This window comes from Echeneis naucrates, chromosome 23 (genome assembly GCF_900963305.1).
Source record: "Echeneis naucrates chromosome 23, fEcheNa1.1, whole genome shotgun sequence".
Taxonomy (NCBI): Eukaryota; Metazoa; Chordata; class Actinopteri; order Carangiformes; family Echeneidae; genus Echeneis; species Echeneis naucrates.
In genome coordinates this window covers 3,223,244-3,242,328 of record NC_042533.1, presented here as the reverse complement: position 1 = coordinate 3,242,328, position 19,085 = coordinate 3,223,244, and the positions used below count along the sequence as shown (strand labels likewise).

General features: G+C 43.1%; 1 protein-coding gene across 6 annotated transcripts in view; it reads left to right on the top strand.

The window, feature by feature from the left end:
- Nucleotides 1-19,085, top strand: part of ppp1r12a (protein phosphatase 1, regulatory subunit 12A) — a 40,897-nt gene that overhangs the window by 15,028 nt on the left and 6,784 nt on the right. For 2 of the 6 annotated variants that reach the window (XM_029494851.1, XM_029494849.1), the window contains exons 2-18: nt 3,249-3,379; nt 5,841-5,959; nt 9,188-9,347; nt 9,975-10,119; nt 10,196-10,270; nt 10,426-10,517; nt 10,664-10,821; nt 11,079-11,200; nt 13,351-13,575; nt 13,730-13,821; nt 14,126-14,239; nt 14,900-15,052; nt 15,677-15,841; nt 16,259-16,426; nt 17,678-17,768; nt 17,856-18,035; nt 18,207-18,381. In XM_029494851.1, coding sequence (XP_029350711.1) covers nt 3,249-3,379; nt 5,841-5,959; nt 9,188-9,347; nt 9,975-10,119; nt 10,196-10,270; nt 10,426-10,517; nt 10,664-10,821; nt 11,079-11,200; nt 13,351-13,575; nt 13,730-13,821; nt 14,126-14,239; nt 14,900-15,052; nt 15,677-15,841; nt 16,259-16,426; nt 17,678-17,768; nt 17,856-18,035; nt 18,207-18,381 — 2,365 coding nt within the window. Of the gene's footprint in view, nt 1-3,248; nt 3,380-5,840; nt 5,960-9,187; nt 9,348-9,974; nt 10,120-10,195; nt 10,271-10,425; nt 10,518-10,663; nt 10,822-11,078; nt 11,201-12,440; nt 12,549-13,350; nt 13,576-13,729; nt 13,822-14,125; nt 14,240-14,899; nt 15,053-15,676; nt 15,842-16,255; nt 16,427-17,677; nt 17,769-17,855; nt 18,037-18,198; nt 18,382-19,085 lie in introns of all 6 variants that reach the window. The other 4 variants (XM_029494854.1, XM_029494853.1, XM_029494850.1 and 1 more) reach the window with 3 other exon arrangements.

The following is a 19,085-nucleotide window of genomic DNA, read 5'->3' as shown; positions in this document are numbered from 1 at the left end:
GAAAAAGGCTGTGATACTTTCTCTCACTCTTTTCTTCCTCCTGCCCCCCTGGCCACTATACTAGGCGTATTCCTGATGCAGGCTGAAACTCTGGCACCTGTCGACCACAGACAATTACAGCCATTAAGGGATTACCTTTTGTTGGACTCCACTAGCTGCTGGGCGGAGCAAGTGGAGCAAGGCTGGTGACGTGCCGAGGAAGGAGGTTAAAGCTGCGCTCACCTTAAGGGGCTTGTTTCCATTCTCGGAGAGGGAGAGGACTTTGAAAAGATAATGAGTGTGTGGGGAATAACTGAGGGGGAGGATTTAGATGGGAGACAGAGCTGCAGCAGTCGGTTCTTTCAGTTTTATGTCACTTTACAGCAGTCACATATTAAGAAAAAAAAAGAAGCACGTTTTGGTTTTCTCAGAGAAGTGCCAATGGTCAGCTGATTGAATGTGACATTTTGCCTTTTCTGCATTAACATCTGTTAATGCTCAAACTAGTCTTGAATTTATAAAAAAAAAAAAAAAAAATGTGTGTATTGTCAGTTTGTGACCTTTGAATTATTGCAAAGCAGAAACACTAAAAAAAAAAAAAAAAAGGAAGATGAACTAAAAAAAAAAAAGAACTTCTAACAGCTTGCTTTCATTTACTTCCTTGGTGTTGCCACTGGGCTGCCTATAAGAGCTGCTTTTCTTATTTCCCACAAAGTAAACAGCATTATGATGACTCTTGAGGACGGGCACAGTAAGATGGTGACGCTGCCCAAAAAGTATGATTGCATGTGGAAAAATAAACACCCGTCTGCTTGCACCCTCCAGGGGAAAATACCTGGAAAATACCATAGAAGGAAGTGTTGTTAACGTGATGACGAAAAATTTGCCAAATGATTGATTGACGCACCTGAATAAATCTGGCTTGACTGGCCTTTTTGTCCCCATACTTGATATGTAAAACCATGGATGAGGGACCAAAAGCTGCGATGGGTTACAGTGAAAAATGGCGTCCAACTAACAAGCCCATGACGGTGACATTTCATGAATGTGGAGAGCAGTAGACCGCAAGACTCTAAGGACCCTGTACTAAAGTCAAATAAGCCCGGCCCCTTTAGAAGTTCACCTGCACCTGAAGAAAATCAAAGTGCTCAAGGAGTCACACTAAGCCAGACCACATCAGACAAAAACACACACACACTGTCAGATAAGCTCAGTGAGGCCTTTTGCAGCTGCTCTTCATCTCTGGCCATGTATGGCGTTGTAAACGGCCCAAATTTGGACAAGGATTCCAGCCAGATTGTCGTGTGCCCTGAACGTGAGGCCGCTGTGTGTTCATGTGTATCTGTTTCCCCTGTCAACGCTTTTGTTGCCATAGCAACCCCAGGAGAGGGGGAGAGAGAGCGGGACAGTCGAGGCACAGCGTTCAATGATGCGGGTGAAGTGCTCGGGGCGAAGTGTGGTTTTAATACAGCTCAGCGGTGATTGTTGTGGATTTGAAGTGTCGTCTACAACAGTGACAGTCCATCACTGGAGCAGTGTGGAGTGTTTTTGTTTTGGACTGCTATAAATATACAGGAAAGAAATTATTTTCTGCGCGCCCCTCCACCCCGCTACAAGACTTTATTACTGACCACTGCTTTTGCAGGTCATTTTGTTATGTGTCTTTGACGTAGAATACCTTTTTAATGCCAGAGTGTCCTGAATGCAGAATGCACTCCGGTGCGCCTCACTGCTGCTGTTCCTCCGTTTTGTTGAGCAGAAAGTGCCCCCCCCCCACCTTGACCTTGATGGCTTGCTTCATGAAAGCTTCTGTTTCCCTTTCAGAAAATGACTTGTATTCTATTTTCTTTAATTTGTTCGGAAAACAACTGTGTCCCTCTTAGAAAGGCCTTTACATTTGGCTCAGTCGTGCTCAGCCAGACATCTGTCGTGCAAACTGACTTCAAAATATATGGTGATGATGATGAAAGTGTGAATATGAATATGTGATGATCATGTGGGTCTTGTCTCCTACCTTTGACGAAAGACAACAAAAACAAGGGACAAAGAAATGTATTAATTTAAACTTAAAGAAAACATACTACTTGCAACATGCAGGTCTCGATCTCACAGATCAGAACGTAACGGAAATTCAAAGTCGTCCATTCTGGAGCAAATTCTGCTTCACGATGTTGGTAAAATCACAATATCTCCCACGTCATGAGTCAGAAGATCTTAAATTAGATCATTCCCACTCCCACTTCTTATTTTAGCGGGCATCACTTTTGTTTTCACGTTCACATTCGTATATGGTCTGGTTTGCTAAACTGGAGGTTTGACAAGCGCTTTGCAATTCTCTAGTGGGTGTATTAATCAGGTAGGAAACTGCAGGAGTCCAACATAAATCCCAGCAGGGAGCTCTTTGTTGTCTGTGCGCCTGATCTCGTTTGGTGACAGTCAGGGATGTGCTGATCATCAGTGATTCATATTTTGGTGAGCAGTCTTCTATTCTGGTACACAGTATTGTGACTTCCTTTGGAGCATGTGCAGCATTTTGATCTCCAGACTGAAATCACAGTCTGAATTCTGTCACTAAGGGAACATGTATTTACCTGGTCTTAAGTGTGACCTTGACTTTGGTGAATGCAGGCCTTTTTTGTGTGGACTGGCCTGACATGTAGCATGTAACAATCAGCAGCAAATAGCACAGCTCTTAATGATTAAAACTGATTTGAGAAGGGGAGAAAGCGTGCAAAGTCAGCTTATGGGCGAAACAGTTTTACTTTTTTGTTTGACCACACGTGGATTTAATTAAGTGATTCATCAGTGGCTCAGTGTAAGAAGAGACTGTACGATGTGTTTGCGGGTTTGTGGTTTGATTCATCCCACTGGAGAAAATATTTGGCTAATTAAAAGCAGGTTTTTAACATGCACGAGTTCCCTTATCTTTTTGCTGCACATCAACACCTCAGTCAGCTGCACTACACATGCACTATGTGGCATTTAGAGTACCACTGCTATGTGCAGGCATTTTGGGAATGCTCCAGCTGCTAAAATTCCCCAATAATTCTGTAGGCACATGGCAAGCTATCAGACGCAGTGAAATTCTGTTTCCATGCGAGCTGTTTGTAAGTACAGCACAGCCGGTCTCATTCACATAAGTGCGTGTTTGCATATGCGCATATGTCGACTTACAGACAAGCTGGTCTGCGTTTTGTTTGTTTGTTTTTAGGGTATTTTTTTTTTACCACCGTCTTACACCCTTTCTCTTTCTCTTTCTCCTCCCTCAGGCATGCATCGATGACAATGTCGACATGGTGACTTTTCTGGTTGAGCATGGAGCCAGCATTAACCAGCCTGACAACGAAGGCTGGATCCCCCTCCACGCTGCTGCCTCCTGCGGATACCTAGACATAGCAGAGTAAGTACCGACAGGCCTGTCTTCAATTTCTGAGAAACGGTAGTATCTGTTTCATCATGTTTGATTTATGCAAACTCATTCTTACATCCTGTTTTCTCTATTAGTTTATTCTAAGGAAGCATTTTTTTCAACAGTAGCAACTGTAATGTTGATGTACAGAAAACCAGATGTGACATGGCTGGCCTCCAGCTTAACATGGTAGTACTGTGTCACGTGTCTGCACCCTCCATTAGTGACTCTTGTCTTTATATTGCTTCTAGCAAGATTGATGCCCACTCTAGGGCTTAATGAATTGCTCCAACTATAGTTTTTTCCATCCATATAAAGGGGTTGGAAGTGGTATTTGACCATTTGACATTGCACGTGAGCAGTCCTTTCAGAACTTTCCAGTGCTTGATGCATTCCTGATTAATTTTTCCTTTTTATTTTCATGAAATTAACATACATTCTGGAAAAGGTACGCATTCTCCATAGAAATGTCCATATTGCTATTTCAGATAGCATGTCAGAATCTACAGCCACAATCAGATTGTTAACAGACACACATTGTTTGTGATGTAATCAAATATGGAGAGGTCATCGTCAGCCACTGTGTCTGAGCTCTAGAGTTGCGCTCTTAATATTTTCTTGCCCCTTTATACCTTTTCAGGTAAGAAGACTTTACTTGGGGCACAGAGCACAACACAGATGGTATCGGAGGATATTTAAACAGGCTAAAGGGGGCTGAAGGAGCTCGGGTGTGCTCATTGTTCTGCATATTGGGAGTGTGCTGTGACCTGCTTTACTTCTGTGTTGCATTACAGGAACCTGGCCACAAATCTCCCCCCTATTAATGTCTTCCCAAAAAAGCAACAAACACAACAGACTGCAGATGGATGAGCATGTGTATGTTCAACCAGATTTGATCATCATTGTATACCTAAAACATGAACAAATGAAATATTAGCCGCCTCATTAAAAAGGCAACAAGTGTTTCAACCTCTCAGACTCCACTAATCCCTGCTCAGTCCGCTCCATGAACACAGAATCAGCGCTGGGCTAGTATTACAGAAAACAAGACGTTTTTTGTTGTCACATAGTGACTGAAAAGGTCAAGTGGCTGGCCTGATACGGGTGAGTAATGGAGACATCATGTCATGGAGAGAAACCCAGCAAAAAAACGATGTGGGTAGCAAGTTCTGAATAGTCTTGTTTTACTCCCAACATCCTCATTTGCAGTAAAGTGAACAGCAAAGTAGGAGGATGTTTGTTAGCCTCCTGGTGTCGCCACAGCTGGCTAATAGTAGGGTTGGTTAAAAAGCACGGTAGGACTCAACACCACAAAATTGAGAAACCTAGTAAAGCTGACCCAAAATAGGCAGAATAGAAAGTCCAATCAAGGGGATGTAAAACTTTGAAAATAAGTACAGTTGGGCAGCTGCCATTTGGGAGAACAAGGAGCCATCAGAACTAAGAGCATTTCAAGTGGTGTGTTGGCCTAACGAGAAGAGCCCGAGTCTCACCACAGCTGTAATTGCAAACAACTGAGGTGAAGCTGTTGACCGGTTAAAAGGTCTTGAATCAATGCTGTCGGGGTTAAGGTGGGGTAAACATGTAATGGGTTTAAATCACCAAGTAGCTATGGATGTGGCATTAAATGCTCATTTTAGATGCCTGATGTTCTACATTAAATCACCTCAGCAGCACATTCTGTATGTCTGCCTGTTACAGATATATTGCTGAGGGCACGTCACCTTGTTAAGTAACAAGAAATTACAGCAGGGAGATGCCAAAGATTTGTTTGAAAAACGAACTTGTTGCGTTTACTACCCCAGCTCTTAAATGTCACATAAATGTATTCACAATTCATTATTAATTGGTCAAATTAAATCTCACACCTGTCTGGATCTGACACAGCTTGTTCAATGTATTTGCATAACCCGAGCATGATCCTCAGTAGTTTCAGCACACAGCCTTTTAGTCGACAGCAGGTGTGACAGTTACACCTCACCACCTAAATAACCTAAAAAAAGGTTATTTAACTTTGCTGAAACTTAAGAACAGTCACTCAGAAGCCCTTATTATAAGGTACAATGTTCACGTGTATTGTGTGTGGCTTCCTAGCAGTATTTTGACAGCAAGTTTTGAAATACAACAGGTAATTATGCCCTTCATTGTAATTTTGCAGTGTGTGAAATTTGAACATTGCTTTGCATGCGACAGACGGAACGAGAGACTGTGCTACAGTCAGCCAGTGTTGACATTTGACCAAAAATAACATTAAAAATTTGCTGTCCTTCAACCATTTCCTGATCAGTTAAAGGAAGTGACATTTGACTTGTCCTTTCCTTCTCAACCTGTCAAAGGCTAACCCAGTGAAACGAACTCGATTTGTCTGTTTCAGAAAATCTTTTGTTTTCAAAAAACACCCCACTGTCACTAGCCTAAACTGTCCTGTGTGTATATGTTCTTGTTGTTGCAGGTATCTCATTAGCCAGGGTGCCAATGTAGGAGTTGTGAATAGCGAAGGCGAGACCCCTCTGGACATTGCTGAAGAGGAGGCAATGGAGGAACTCCTGCAGAATGAGATCAACCGACAAGGTACAGCTTTACAGATGCTGGATTTCTGGTCCTTATCGCCCTCCACTTAAGATACTGTTCCTCTGCAGTGTGTTTCCAAGTAGATGCAGAGATTGATAACAGAGCAAAGAGCTTTTTCAAGGCTAAGTGTTATCATGCAATCCCCCTGAATCGTATAACTATATCTAGAAACAATCCTGATACCATAAACATCTTAAAGGCAGCACGGCTTGTGTGTGTGTGTGTGTGTTTCATGCATGTATGAGTATGTTGTCAAATATGATCTGAATTCTTATTGAGTGTCATTCACCTGCTGTTTTTCACTTCCTTGCTTGAAGACGCCTTACATAATATTGAAGAGTGATCCAGCTGTGCTTAGGAGCTGTCATGTGATAATTCAACACTGAGAAGTCGAGTCTTTCTATTTTTGGCCAGGGCATTCTTTAGATGATGAAAAGCCCTCCCCTATGGTGAGAGGCCATGCACAGGCATGTTTACTGGCTCCAGGCCAGAGGGGTGCTCCTCAGCTCATATTCACTAATTCTCTGTTGCACATCTTGCCATTCCTTAAGAAAGCCTAAGACTCATGACATGTCTCTCACACTGCGTTCCTGTGTATACATCCCATTCAACTCATGATCCAAGTATTTGAGAGCAAATGGAATCCAGTAATAATTACACCAAAGAGCAGTTGACACATTATGCTCCTTGGTCGTGCTATGTAACTTTGGAGAGGCTTGCACCCATCTGAACCTCAAGTATCTCGGCCAGCCGCACCTGTCAGCTTTGATTTGGCCGATTCCTGGGCGATGGGCCGCCTGGGTCAGAGCATCCAACTGCTGCCTCACCTAAGATCCATCACCAAGTGATGCTAAGCCAAACACACATCCTCATTTGACATGGTAAAGGATTTTACAGAACCTGACCGCTAATACCGACTACATTCTGTGGCTATTATTTAGTCAAAGTTTGAGACATATTTATCTTGTCATTAATTCAGACTTTACAAAAACTGCTTTTGAGATAAGACTTGGCTGAAAATGAATTTGCAGTGATCCAGGCCCAAGGGCAGCTGCAGACAATCCACAGCTCACTTCTCTACACTAGAGGTAAAAGGCAGCATTATGCAACTAGCTGTTGTGTAATGCCTCTGTATGTTTGTAATGTGATTTTCTCCTCTCAAAGAGACACAAGTCACGGGTTTAAACTTGTTACCGAGTGCATATGGTTTCCCTTCAGCTGGGAAGCCTCTAGATCCTCTGTTTGACCCTAATTTTGTTCAAGTGATCAGGCAGCCCTTCAACTCTCCTTTCCACCTTCGTCAGCAGCCGCATGAAGGCAGTTTTCTGTCCTTGTAATGGACTGAAGGTGAAGACCTCAGAAATGTTTCTGATTCACATGCTGTCCCTGTTATCTTGAGTGCCGCAGAGGGGACAGGAGTGTGTGGGGCAGTTGGATTAGAGCAACATTCATTTTATCTTAAGCCCACAGTAAAACAGTTAATCTTATAGCTCTGTTTCTTTGGACTTTAACACAAAACTCCTCCTCAGTGATTAATATGGTGCAGTTTTTTTGGTTCGTTTGTGTTTTGTTCTGTTTTTTCTTCTTTTTTTTTTTCCTATAGATATTTCATTGAGCTTCTGGCAGATATTCTGGTGGTATACTGTCAGCGAGGTGAAACGGGAGGCAACTCCTTTTTTGGTGTATTTTCTCTTTATCTTAATGCTTAGGTGGAAGATGTGCTCGTCCCTTGTAAAAACTCAACTTTGAACAGCTGCCAATTCTTCCACTCACCTCTTGTTCTGTAGCCCTACTTAAAGGCCATTAGGCTCCCTGCTTTTTATAGACACAGTGTAGGCTACTTCCCAAGAGATCACGGGATGTTACCCTACCTGGCAAGCTCTCATTCCCTACATTAACTGAGCCTTCCTAATGAAGTTTAGGTCAGTTTTCCAGCATAATACTGTAGCATAGTCAGGCTGGATTTATATATTGGCAACTCAAAGATGAATTACAGCATTTCTCTGTGTGCTTTACCGTAAAGGTAACAGCACTGTTTTATCTCACTTCTAAAATGATTCTACTGTCATGGGGTGTCATTATTCAACAAAAGTCTCTGCATTGGAAATGAAATTTGAATTCCAGTCAAACATAAACTTAGACACTGAGTCATCCTCTTCGCATTTGGTTTCACTTTCTTAGACTTGAGATCATTGATCCACATAATAAGCAACATGTCCAGTTTTAAAGAAGCCAGAATATTACTCCTGCCTCGCTCTGTTGAAAACTGAGTTGCATGTGTTGAAATGATGCTGGGTTTTTGCTATAATATTTAAGATTTCAGGAATGAGGAGGGGCAGAAAACAAACAAGAAGATGTCTCATTACCTACATTTTCCTCTGCCCGTTTCTGGAGCCAAGCGTGTAGACACAGATGTCCACTTTCATCGTTGTCAAAGCTCAAGGCAGTCTTTAAACGTTCTGAAGTGTCGGGAATTCAACGACTATGTATCCTTGGGACTGTAACAAGAAGCTATAATATCAGCTGAAGCTTTGGCTCCTACTCCTGTAGCACTTCTCAAACCACTGTTAATATAGTTCAACACTGTCAATGCTCAGCTGACGAGGCAACAAGTCTTGCAGCAGTGTGTTACAGATTGTCTCATGTTCCAACCAGCTGTTGAAAAGACAATACAGGCCTGTTTTCACTGCCGCCCTGCGTGCAGCCTATGGCTTAGACATATTGACCCACTTCACCAGCTGAGACTTTTATGTTTACTGCCGGTATCTCACCATCAAATTGACAGAACATTGGCACAAAACAGTTTGCCAAAGCAGAATAAGAGCTTTACAACACCCTCTAGTGTTTGGAGAGGTTGCCAAAATAACGTTGCATCTATTTCTGCTCTGTAGAAACATCAAGGCCTGGCTTAATGAAAGCACAGGGGTGGATGGGTTGCATCTTTTGTCAGGGACTTGTCATAGATGTCATTTCTGCTGCGTTGTCACCGCAGTGTTTAGATGTGCAAAGATTTATATCACGAGTACGTGTTAAGATATTTTCTCTCCTCTACTGTAATCCGTAGTCACAGACTAATGTAATATATTCCAAACATTCACATACCTCAGTCTTGCCGTAAGACGCAAACTCACAGCTAATATCTTCATTAAATTGCTCTCTGGGTTCTTGGCAGGTAATTGGCAGGTAATCCTTGAATGACACTTTTAACAGCCTCCTCTGTCTCAACAGGGGTTGATATCGAAGCAGCCCGGAAAGAGGAGGAGCGGATAATGCTGAGGGACGCCCGGCAGTGGCTCAACAGTGGTCAGATTCAAGACATTCGGCACGCCAAGTCTGGAGGAACGGCGCTCCATGTAGCAGCTGCGAAGGGATACGTTGAGGTTTTAAAGTAAGTAAAGTGACCTGTTTTTTTTTTTTTTTTGGTAACCTTTTCCACCAGGGCAAAAACTCAATGACCAATGAATGCATTTGTATCGGTGTTACACAAGGCCATCCATGTGAGTTTACTTATATAAATGCTGTTTATAATCAAGACAGCGTTGAGGCCCAGCATCAGGATTTTCTTAGCTAATGTCAAACATATCTTGGTCTCTGCATCTTGTCAGTGTGTTGTTCTGACATTGTCTCTGTGGGCTGTTAATACAGCTACACTGTTGAGGATAGAAACTGCAGCCGCCCGTCCATCTGGTCTGGGACACCAGCCAACAAACTCTAGTGCCATAGATAGCTCTGAGATATTGAAGATGTTTAGTGACTGCCCTACATAGTCCAGGGATCTAAATGTTTCCCTGTCATGGCAGATTTATTGGCTAAAATAATCAGGTTTTAAAATGCACCACCCTCGTACAGCTGCGCAACTATTATCTGATAAATCTGACCTGAGGTTACAATGCTGACGTACTTCTAAAAGGCCGGACTCTGAAAGATTAGTTTACAGAGTCAAATCCAAGAAAACCGGATTTGCTAATTCAGATGAAAACTATTTTTGCTCTCCCTCTGCTTCTTCACTGCGCAGGCTTTTAATCCAAGCAGGGTATGATGTAAATATTAAGGACTATGATGGCTGGACACCTCTACATGCAGCAGCACATTGGGGAAAAGAGGAGGCATGTAGGATACTGGTGGAGAATCTATGTGACATGGACCTCATTAATAAAATGGTGAGTACCTTGAATTGAATCTATTAAATGCGGTTCAGTCCATATTTTAGATCACTTTTTTCGTTCTTTCCCTCAGGGCCAGACGCCTTTTGATGTAGCAGATGAAGACGTTCTGGGATATTTAGAAGAATTACAGAAGAAACAAAATCTGGTGAGTCCAACTTCATTAGCAGGATGGTGGTTAAATTTGAATGACCACTTACAAAGAAAGGTTAATTAGTGAGTGAGTTCAGAATACTTGAATGAAAAACATTCAATTCAATTCGTGATTAGGCCTTATTTTTGTCTTATTTTTCTTTATCCCAGTTGATGAGTGAGAAGAAAGATGTTAAGAAATCTCCTTTGATTGAAACTACGACCACTGGAGATAACAACCAATCACTGAAACCACTGAAGAGGTAAATGGCTTAAAAACTACCCACCTACATTGCAGGCATAATAAATCATGATTACTTAAACCATCTTTTTTATATGTGAATAATTTCTCTTTGACTTGAGTTGTCTTGATTTGAGATTTTTTTTTTTTTTTTTTTTTGTATTGCAGCAAAGAAACGCTGCTTCTGGAGCCAGAGAAGAATGCCCCACGCATTGAGACCTTGGAAGCAGAAAAGGTGGATGAAGAAGAGGAGGGGAAGAAAGACGAATCAAGCTGCTCCAGCGAGGAAGAGGAGGAAGAAGATTCAGAGTCAGAGACTGAAGCAGGTACTGTGTGTGCTCATCTTATTTTAGACTTGAAGTGTGGTATCAGTAAATCATGTCCAAAGCTAAAGTGTTTACTGGCCATCAATAAAGTCACTCTCTTGGAATTTCATTTGGTTGCGTCTCTACACCTCAAAAACAAACACATTTCAGGCCATCTCATTGACTTTTTAGTGACCTGACATTACATGAAATTTCTGTAATAAATACTTCACTCAGCATTTTCTAGCACACTCACACTTTTGTCTTGGTGGGTCCAGAGAAAACCAAGCCTTCAGCATCTGTGAGCAACAGCACAACACCCACCCCAACCGGTATCACCGTGTCATCTCCAACTGCTCCAACCAACCAGGTGACAACGCCCACTTCACCGGTAAAGAAGGTATGATCTGATGATGCTTGTCATCCAGCTCTGTGCAGGTGCTGCAGTCGGTTGGTTTGAAAAGGCTGTGATGAAAATGAGATGAGGCACAGCCATGATGTAATCATGTCGCTACTTATGACTCAAAATACTTTAAGTAGTGACTGCACCTCATGTGTTACACAAGGCCAATGTAGCTTTGTTCTGCTGACACATGTCTGTGCCTCATTACGTACATTAATCAATAAAAGAAAAAATCTACATCTATTTTGGTTTTCTCCCCTTTGAACACAAACCTAATTTTACAGGTGGCTGAAGACACTGTTGGGTTTACATTAATGAGTTTGCTGTTCATACTGCATGAATCATGGTTGTGCTTTGGTCTTCATGGTGCAGCACAGTGAATACACAGCTAACAAATGTCACAGTGGCCTAGAGAAAGAGAGCCAGTGTTTAACAAACACGGCGACAAGCTGCTCAGATGGGACGATCAGTGGCCCGTCCAGGAAGGTGTTAACAGCTGACAACACACCTTAGGTCAGAATCGTAGTTGGCCATTGTATGGAGTAGTAGTTTGGGTTGGTTCTAAGGACAAGGGCTGGTTGTGTCCTTTCCTTTTTTGAGTCTGCTACCCTCTGCTGGTAGAATCAAGAAAAGCATGTTACCAAAGTGACCCTGGTAAATTTCACTGACTTCCGTCAGTGCTGGAGCTAGCTGTTAGTGCTCCTTATATTAAGTCTCTAATAACTGAAATCACCAAGATACTAAATTCTAAAAATAAGAGGGGCACCTTTTTATAGTCTTTTTTTCTGAGTTGCCTTCCTTTAGTCATCATCCTCTAATTAGCTTCCTGAATGCTTTTTTTTTTTTTTCCTCTCTGCTTCTTTTCTTGCAATGATCTTCTTCCAGCCTAGCGCTTGCACATCACAATGTCTCCTGTCTAACAAGAGTGAGCGAAATCATTAACAATGCCCAGTTTTGGCACTACCAGATATTTGTAGAATCTGATGCTTATTCCAATTGAGAGCAACAGTTATGGTTTGGCAGTAAGCATTGTGTCGTGTGACTAGGCTTTTTTTATTTTATTTTATTTTATTTTTTTAGAAAAAAATATCTGTTCTTGCCTTAAAGTGTTTCTTTTTGCTGCTGCTTCTGGCTTATCCTGGCTTTTTCTCTGTCTCATCCTCTCTGTCCTCCTTTCCCTGCTCTCCCTCTCTTCTGCGCCTTTCTCATCCTGGGCTCTTGTCTTGGTTGGCTTTAGTTTGAATATATTACTCCCCTCATGCCTGTGGCGGAGCCAGGCTGTCCTGCATTGTGGCGTCAAGGCTTGCGCAAAACTGGCATTTCTCTAGTGCCCAAAAAACCTATGGTGAGGCATTGGTGTGCACCAGAGTTGTTCTCTCATCCTACACGCACCTGTGCACTGACAAACTATTTAACACCTCCCTAACCACTCTGGTCTGACCCAGGTTTTGCTGATTGAACCTTCCCCTCTCTGACTTTCACTCATCAACCCAACGTGGTGGTGGTGTTGTTGTTTTCACATGTGGTCATCAAATGCACTGCCCTAGTTGTGCTTTCACCTTGTGTCTGTGTTGTTTCTGTGTTGTGTTCAGTTGCTTATCATCATCTCATAGCTTTATGAAATATATACCAAGCCAGAACTGAAATCTGTAACAAACTGTCCAGGGTGTACCCCACCTTTGCCCAGTTTGAGCTGGAATTGGCTCCAGCATGCCCCACAACCTGGAAACGGATAGAAGATGAATTAAATCTGTGACTTGGACCCTAAAATCAAGTTGAAAGAGCCGTCACCCCCTCATGTTTAAGAGCATTACAGTTACATCTCTTTGAGGATAGCATGTGCTCTATTTTGTAGCACTGGGTACAGTCAGGTCCATTGTGTATTTGTGTATTTACTCTGAATTTAGATTGTCCCTCTTAACAGGCATGTTCCTCCTTTTAAGAAAAAAAAAATAAATAAAGTGTCTCCTCCTGGTCTCCTCATTAAAACCTAAGACCTGAAGCCCCTACACATTAATCTGAGCCATTTTACCACAGTTTTGACCTTATCTGCTTTTGTGTTACTCACCAATATGACTGAAAATGTCATTATCTTCATGCTATGATACTGTTGTGTCGGCCTATGAAATGACATCCTGCCATTTTAGGTCACGCAGCCTGCTGGAAAGGTCTCAACTAAAGTGGAAGAAGAGAGGAAGGACGAGTCTCCGGCATCATGGCGTCTGGGCTTGAGGAAGACGGGCAGCTACGGGGCTCTGGCTGAGATCACGGCCACCAAGGAGGCTCAGAGGGAGAAGGACACAACTGGGGTGATGCGTTCGGCCTCAAGCCCTCGCCTCTCCTCTTCCCTGGATAATAAAGACAAAGAGAAGGTTTCAGATACATTTATACTTTTATTTTGTTGGGTCACCAGGATGTTCAGATAATTAACTGTATTTGTATAAGAGCTCATATCAGACAAACATATTTGACGTCTCCCCCATTTTGAGTCACTGACACACATCCTGTCTGTTCGTCTGCCCACAGGAAAAGGACAAAGGAACCCGGCTTGCATATGTGGCCCCCACCATCCCCAGGAGACTGGCCAGTACTTCAGACATTGACGAGAAGGAAAACAGGTGAAGCCCTGGAGCCAAGTGGCTCTGAGCAGACATGCTGCATGAGCAGCTCCTGCTGCCCACTGCTGTGTGTTGCAGGGAAAAGGCCTAAATGCTCTGCATGGTGTGTGTAGCCCAAAGCGACTGCTTATGGTTATGTTGTCACGTTGTGCAGCTGTGGATTTGATAACAAACGAACGATTCATTAGAAAGCGGTAGATTTAATAAGGGGAAAGTCTAGAATAGGGATAAGCCCATATTCAGTCCATATATCAGGATCCTTTCGTGGAAGCCCAGGGTACTATTCTAGCTTGTGGTTCCTCAGGGACTCTACTGCTCTGATACGTAGTGGCTCCTACACCCGGCGACGCTGGGATGACGACCTGAAGAACAGCGAAGGAAGCGCCTCCACCAACCGAACCCCCAGCTACCAGCGCAGGTTAGCCTCGGCTGCAGCATAAAGCTCTGCCAAAACTTCCATTCCTCATCTCATCATCAGATCTCTGCTCCATCTGATCTGATGTATAGAATACATTATGAGTTTGAATTTGCATAGCTTTTAGAAGTGTAAAAAAAAAAAAAAACACTTTTACATGTGTTTATTAGTCTTCTCCAGTAGGTGTTGCTTGGCCTGTGTCATCAGATATACGCATCTATGCACAGCAGCAGCTACTTTGAAAGCCATGCAAATCAGCCCAATGCCTTTTCTGTCACTGCCACAGTGTTTGCTGCATGACTGTACCTGTCCTGTCAGGTTTCTGTGCCATGGAGTTTGAACTCTGGCTTTTTAACAAGCCTGCATAGCCCTCGATTCTCAGGGTTTGTCATGGCGCACAACCTTGGCACGGACTTATGCTGCTTTCATGTCACGTGGGAGAAATCTTCAATGTGGCCGTGACGTCCTAAAATGAAGTTTTCTTTAAAATTTTTAATTTCTTAAAAAAAAAAAAAAAAAAAAGATAAGTTTCCATATGACATGAATGCTGCAAGGGTGTGTCAAAGCTAGTCTTAAAAATTTGTTTATTTTATTGTACCTCTGTGTGTGTACGCCTCCACCGCTAACATGCCTCTCTCGCCCACCTGCCTGCCAACATGCTAGCACGTCCCATACGCTAGCGCTAGGGCGGAGCGGCAGCACGCGGGACGTGCCAGCCAAGTCTTCATCCACCTCCAGCTTGGACCCTAACACCTGTAATACTAAACCCTGGCAGCCACCCGCCTCCCACTACCAGTCTTACAGCATTTACCGCAGGTACACCAGCCTCACCGGGGACACCACCGCCTCTACACCCACCTGTCCTCTCAGTGTGTCTCTGCTCTGCTCGAGTGCATTTGTATTTGTGTCCATTAAATGATCAGATGGATTTTGGAAGAGGAGCATTATTTCAGGATTAGACTGGTATGATTCAGAACAAGGTTAGCAATTTGTCCAAAATCTATCTGTGAAAAATATTGAGATAACCCTCTGAGTGATCAGAGATGCTGGTAGCAGGGTCAACTTTGGGTGCAACATTTAGACTGAAAGTTCCTGCAGCTGTGTCCTGTCTGCTGTTTCATGTCTCAAATTATCAGAGCAAGTGGAGTTGGTTAATATTGAGAATATATCAGTTAACGTGATATTTTGTTATGATATGTCCACAAGTAATTATTGTAGAATTGAGCTTTGTAGGAAGCTGATAAATTTAACAAAATAGACCATGAAAATAACATTGATATCTTGTGTGTGGTTAAATATTTTAGCTTTAGGCACCAAGTCTTAATCAGCTCAGTCAATAATCACTTCATTTAATGAAATGGTTGTTCTCAACGTTGAGGCCGTTCGTACAGCCTGACTGGTTTCCCGCTCTGCCTCACTGACGACTCTTTGATCTGACAGCGGCTCTTTCGGCAGAAGACACGAGGACTTGAGCTCCTCAACCACGTCCTCCTCCATGACCACCACCACCTCCTCATCTGTTACCTCGCCCACAGGCCATCGCGGCCTGCTCTCCAGCCTGGGCTCCTCTTCCACACGCACTGGCTCCACCAGTCTCACCAGCAGGTACATGAACACTGTAATGACTATGCAATCTATCAAAAGGGCCAATTAGCCACTTCTGATTGGGTCACTGACCTGTAGAGGGCTTTTTCTTAAGAATATAAAAACTTAGAATAAAACACTGTTAGTGTTAAATGTGGATCCTTGAACAAATTTCACATGATTCTTTAATAGCATGCCAAGTCTTGCAAAACGTTGATTTCCTTCTTTAGTCATGAATACAGGATAAACTTCCGAATTAAAAAGTTTTGATTGTGCTGTATATGAATCAAGAAAAGCTGCTGTGTCTGGCATTTTAAACCTGAGGCTTCATTTTTAATCCCTCAACCCCACTTTTAGTCCCACAGCCACAAATTCAAAGACGTTTAAAAGCTGTTACAATTGATTGTGTGTCTCTATAAAATGCTGGTATTTAAACAGGTACTGGTCAGAGGAGAGTGCAGAAAGGGAGAAGGAGAAGGAGTCAGCTGCAGTCATCCCCACTATAAACACTGGCTCTACTACGACCACCACATCAACCACTACTACCACCGCTATATCCACCACTACCACCACCACTGGCACCGTCACCGGCTCTGAAAGACGCAGGTAACCCATTAATGTTCTTTAGAAGTAAATAAATATGCCTATTAGTGACACATTTTCCTCACAGTACAAGTCAGTTTTGTTTTTGCTTGCATTCTCTCTCTGGAATTAAGACAACATGAGGGATGTTGTGCATTTTGTTTGATAAGTGTCTTGAGTTGACACTTAATGACCCATATTGACATACTCTTGAATGATTGATTTATTGTGGTTGTCTAAATTCATGAAACTAACTATAAGGTCACACAGTTTGGATATTGATGTAAAATATTAAATGTGAACAATTGGGGGAGAAATACTGGTATTTTCCTGAAAATCCTCCATCAGTCAAACAGTAATCTGGATGCATTTCCTCTGTTTGAGAACAGGGCGTGTGCGTGTGTGGTTGCGTATGATCTCTGGCTCCGTACACACACTGTGAAGAGGGTTAGTTTTTCTGTCTGTGTGTGACAGTGTGTCACAGCAAGCGTGCGTTTTGCACGTGTGTGTTTGAGTGGAGTCGAGTGCTTGTCTTCCTGTTGGAGAGCTGAAACGAGCCACCTGTCTGGGTGGGAGTGAAGCGAAGGCTGTTTCAGAGCCCGGGCTGCTCCAATGACTTTTCCTTATAAGGAAGATGGGCAGAAGCTGCACATTTTCCTCAAGGCCAGCCTCTGCTTTGCACTGATGAATAAGTTCATAGCTGTGTGTGTGTGTGTGTGTGTGTGGCCAGCAGAGACGCGCTGCAGACTGAGCGAAAGTGCTGGAAAAGCTGTTTCCCAAACTGTGTTCCCTGAAGGTTAAACATAGAGATTTGAATCCTGTTTTTACCACAGGAACTTGAAGGAGGTATAATGATTGTTTTGGACGCTTTATCTTTATCTAACTCAAACATTTTCCAGCAATATCCTCCTCCTCCATTACAGGAAATCCTCTTCCACTAACTTTTTTTTTTTATTATTTTTTTTTTTACATTGAGGTCTGCTGGAGCAGTATAGTATATCTACAGTTTTGCTGTTTAGCAACTGGGAGCTGCAGGGTCATCTGCTTTTAATCACTGGCCAGTTCTGCTGATGGTGCTGTACAATGCTATCACTCAACTCCCAAGTCTATAAAGTGAAATAGTCATCTCTTGTCTGATCACAAACCGCTTTGTGTGACCTTCAGGTTCCATCATACCATTCTGAAACCTAGATCTTCACCTGCCCGATCAGTTATCCAAACCTAGATGATGATATTTTTCTCTTACTGCGAAATGACTAAGCTTTTGTGTTCCAGGTCATACCTGACGCCGGTGCGAGACGAGGAGTCAGAATCCCAGAGGAAAGCTCGCTCCAGACAGGCTCGGCAGTCGAGGAGGTCCACTCAGGTTGGTTTACCCCCGTGCAACCAGGCATCATTTTTTCCCCAAAGCACCAAAAAGGTAAATGGCTACCATCTACCTCTCCTTTTCCAGGGTGTGACTCTGACCGACCTGCAAGAGGCTGAGAAAACAATCAGCAGGAGTCGTACCCCAAAGACCCGCGAGGAGGAGAAGGAGGAGAGAGAGAAGCAGGACAAGGAGAAGCAGGAGGAGAAGAAGGAGACGGAAACCAAGGAGGACGATTACCGATCGAAGTACCGTAGCTTTGAAGAGGTACGAACCTCCATATGCCGATCAGGACCATTGTGCCTTTTAGAGTATTCCCTCTTTTATCACTTATTGTCCTCCTTGTCAAAACTTTTCAGAAAATGTCCACCTGAACTATTTGACTCAATCTGATGGCGCTCTTACCTGCCTTTTCCTCTCACTCTCTCCCCCTTCCAGCGTTACCGGCCTTCATCTTCCTCCTCCACCTCTGCCATTTCCACAGTCAGCACTGCCTCCACCCCATCCTACTCTAGCACCACATTGTCCTCCAGTTCCAGCTCCCTCAACAGGCCTAACAGTCTGACGGGGATCACTTCTTCCTATAGCCGTTCATCCAGAGATACGGAAAAAGGTTGGTAACTATTGCCATTTATGGAGGTGAAGGTAGCGGGGCCACAATTTAACAAAATAAACTGCAACCGAGCTGGGCCAACCTCCTGTTGGATGTCAGGTGTCCTCAGACAACCAAATAGCCGTATTTGGCTGGTTGTTCACCAACCTGAAACTGAAATGACTAATATGAAGCCATATGGGCTCAGTGTCTTCTTTATTCAAATATCTGCCACTACAGGTCCACATTCACACATGCGAGCAGCCACATGCCAATAAAGAGCATTGTGACAGAAACAGGATTGTGTTTCCTTTTAAATTAAGTAGCTCCCCGCTTGACAAAAAAATCCATGAGACATCCCTGAGAAAACAGGCGGCAGCTTTAGTCCTTTCAGCTGCAGGGAAACACTGACCGCTTTGTTCTTCCATGACTAAAGCCTTTTTTTTATTTTCCCTGTGTACTCATGCCAAGTCAAGCTGTCCTGACTGTACTTTATGCAGTCAAATCATTGCCTCAGTTAACCTTGACCTTTCTACCATCCAGTTTTGAGATATTAGAATTACATTTTGGGCATTTGGACTGTTGGTGTCATAGTGAGAGGGGTCAAAGTGTTCTAAGATTAAGTTCAGGGCAGGGATGCAAAATCAGATATTTAAGAGATATAGGAAAGGAAAAGAATTTATCTTTTTTTTTTTTTTCCCCCTTTCTCCTAATTTATCTGTTGT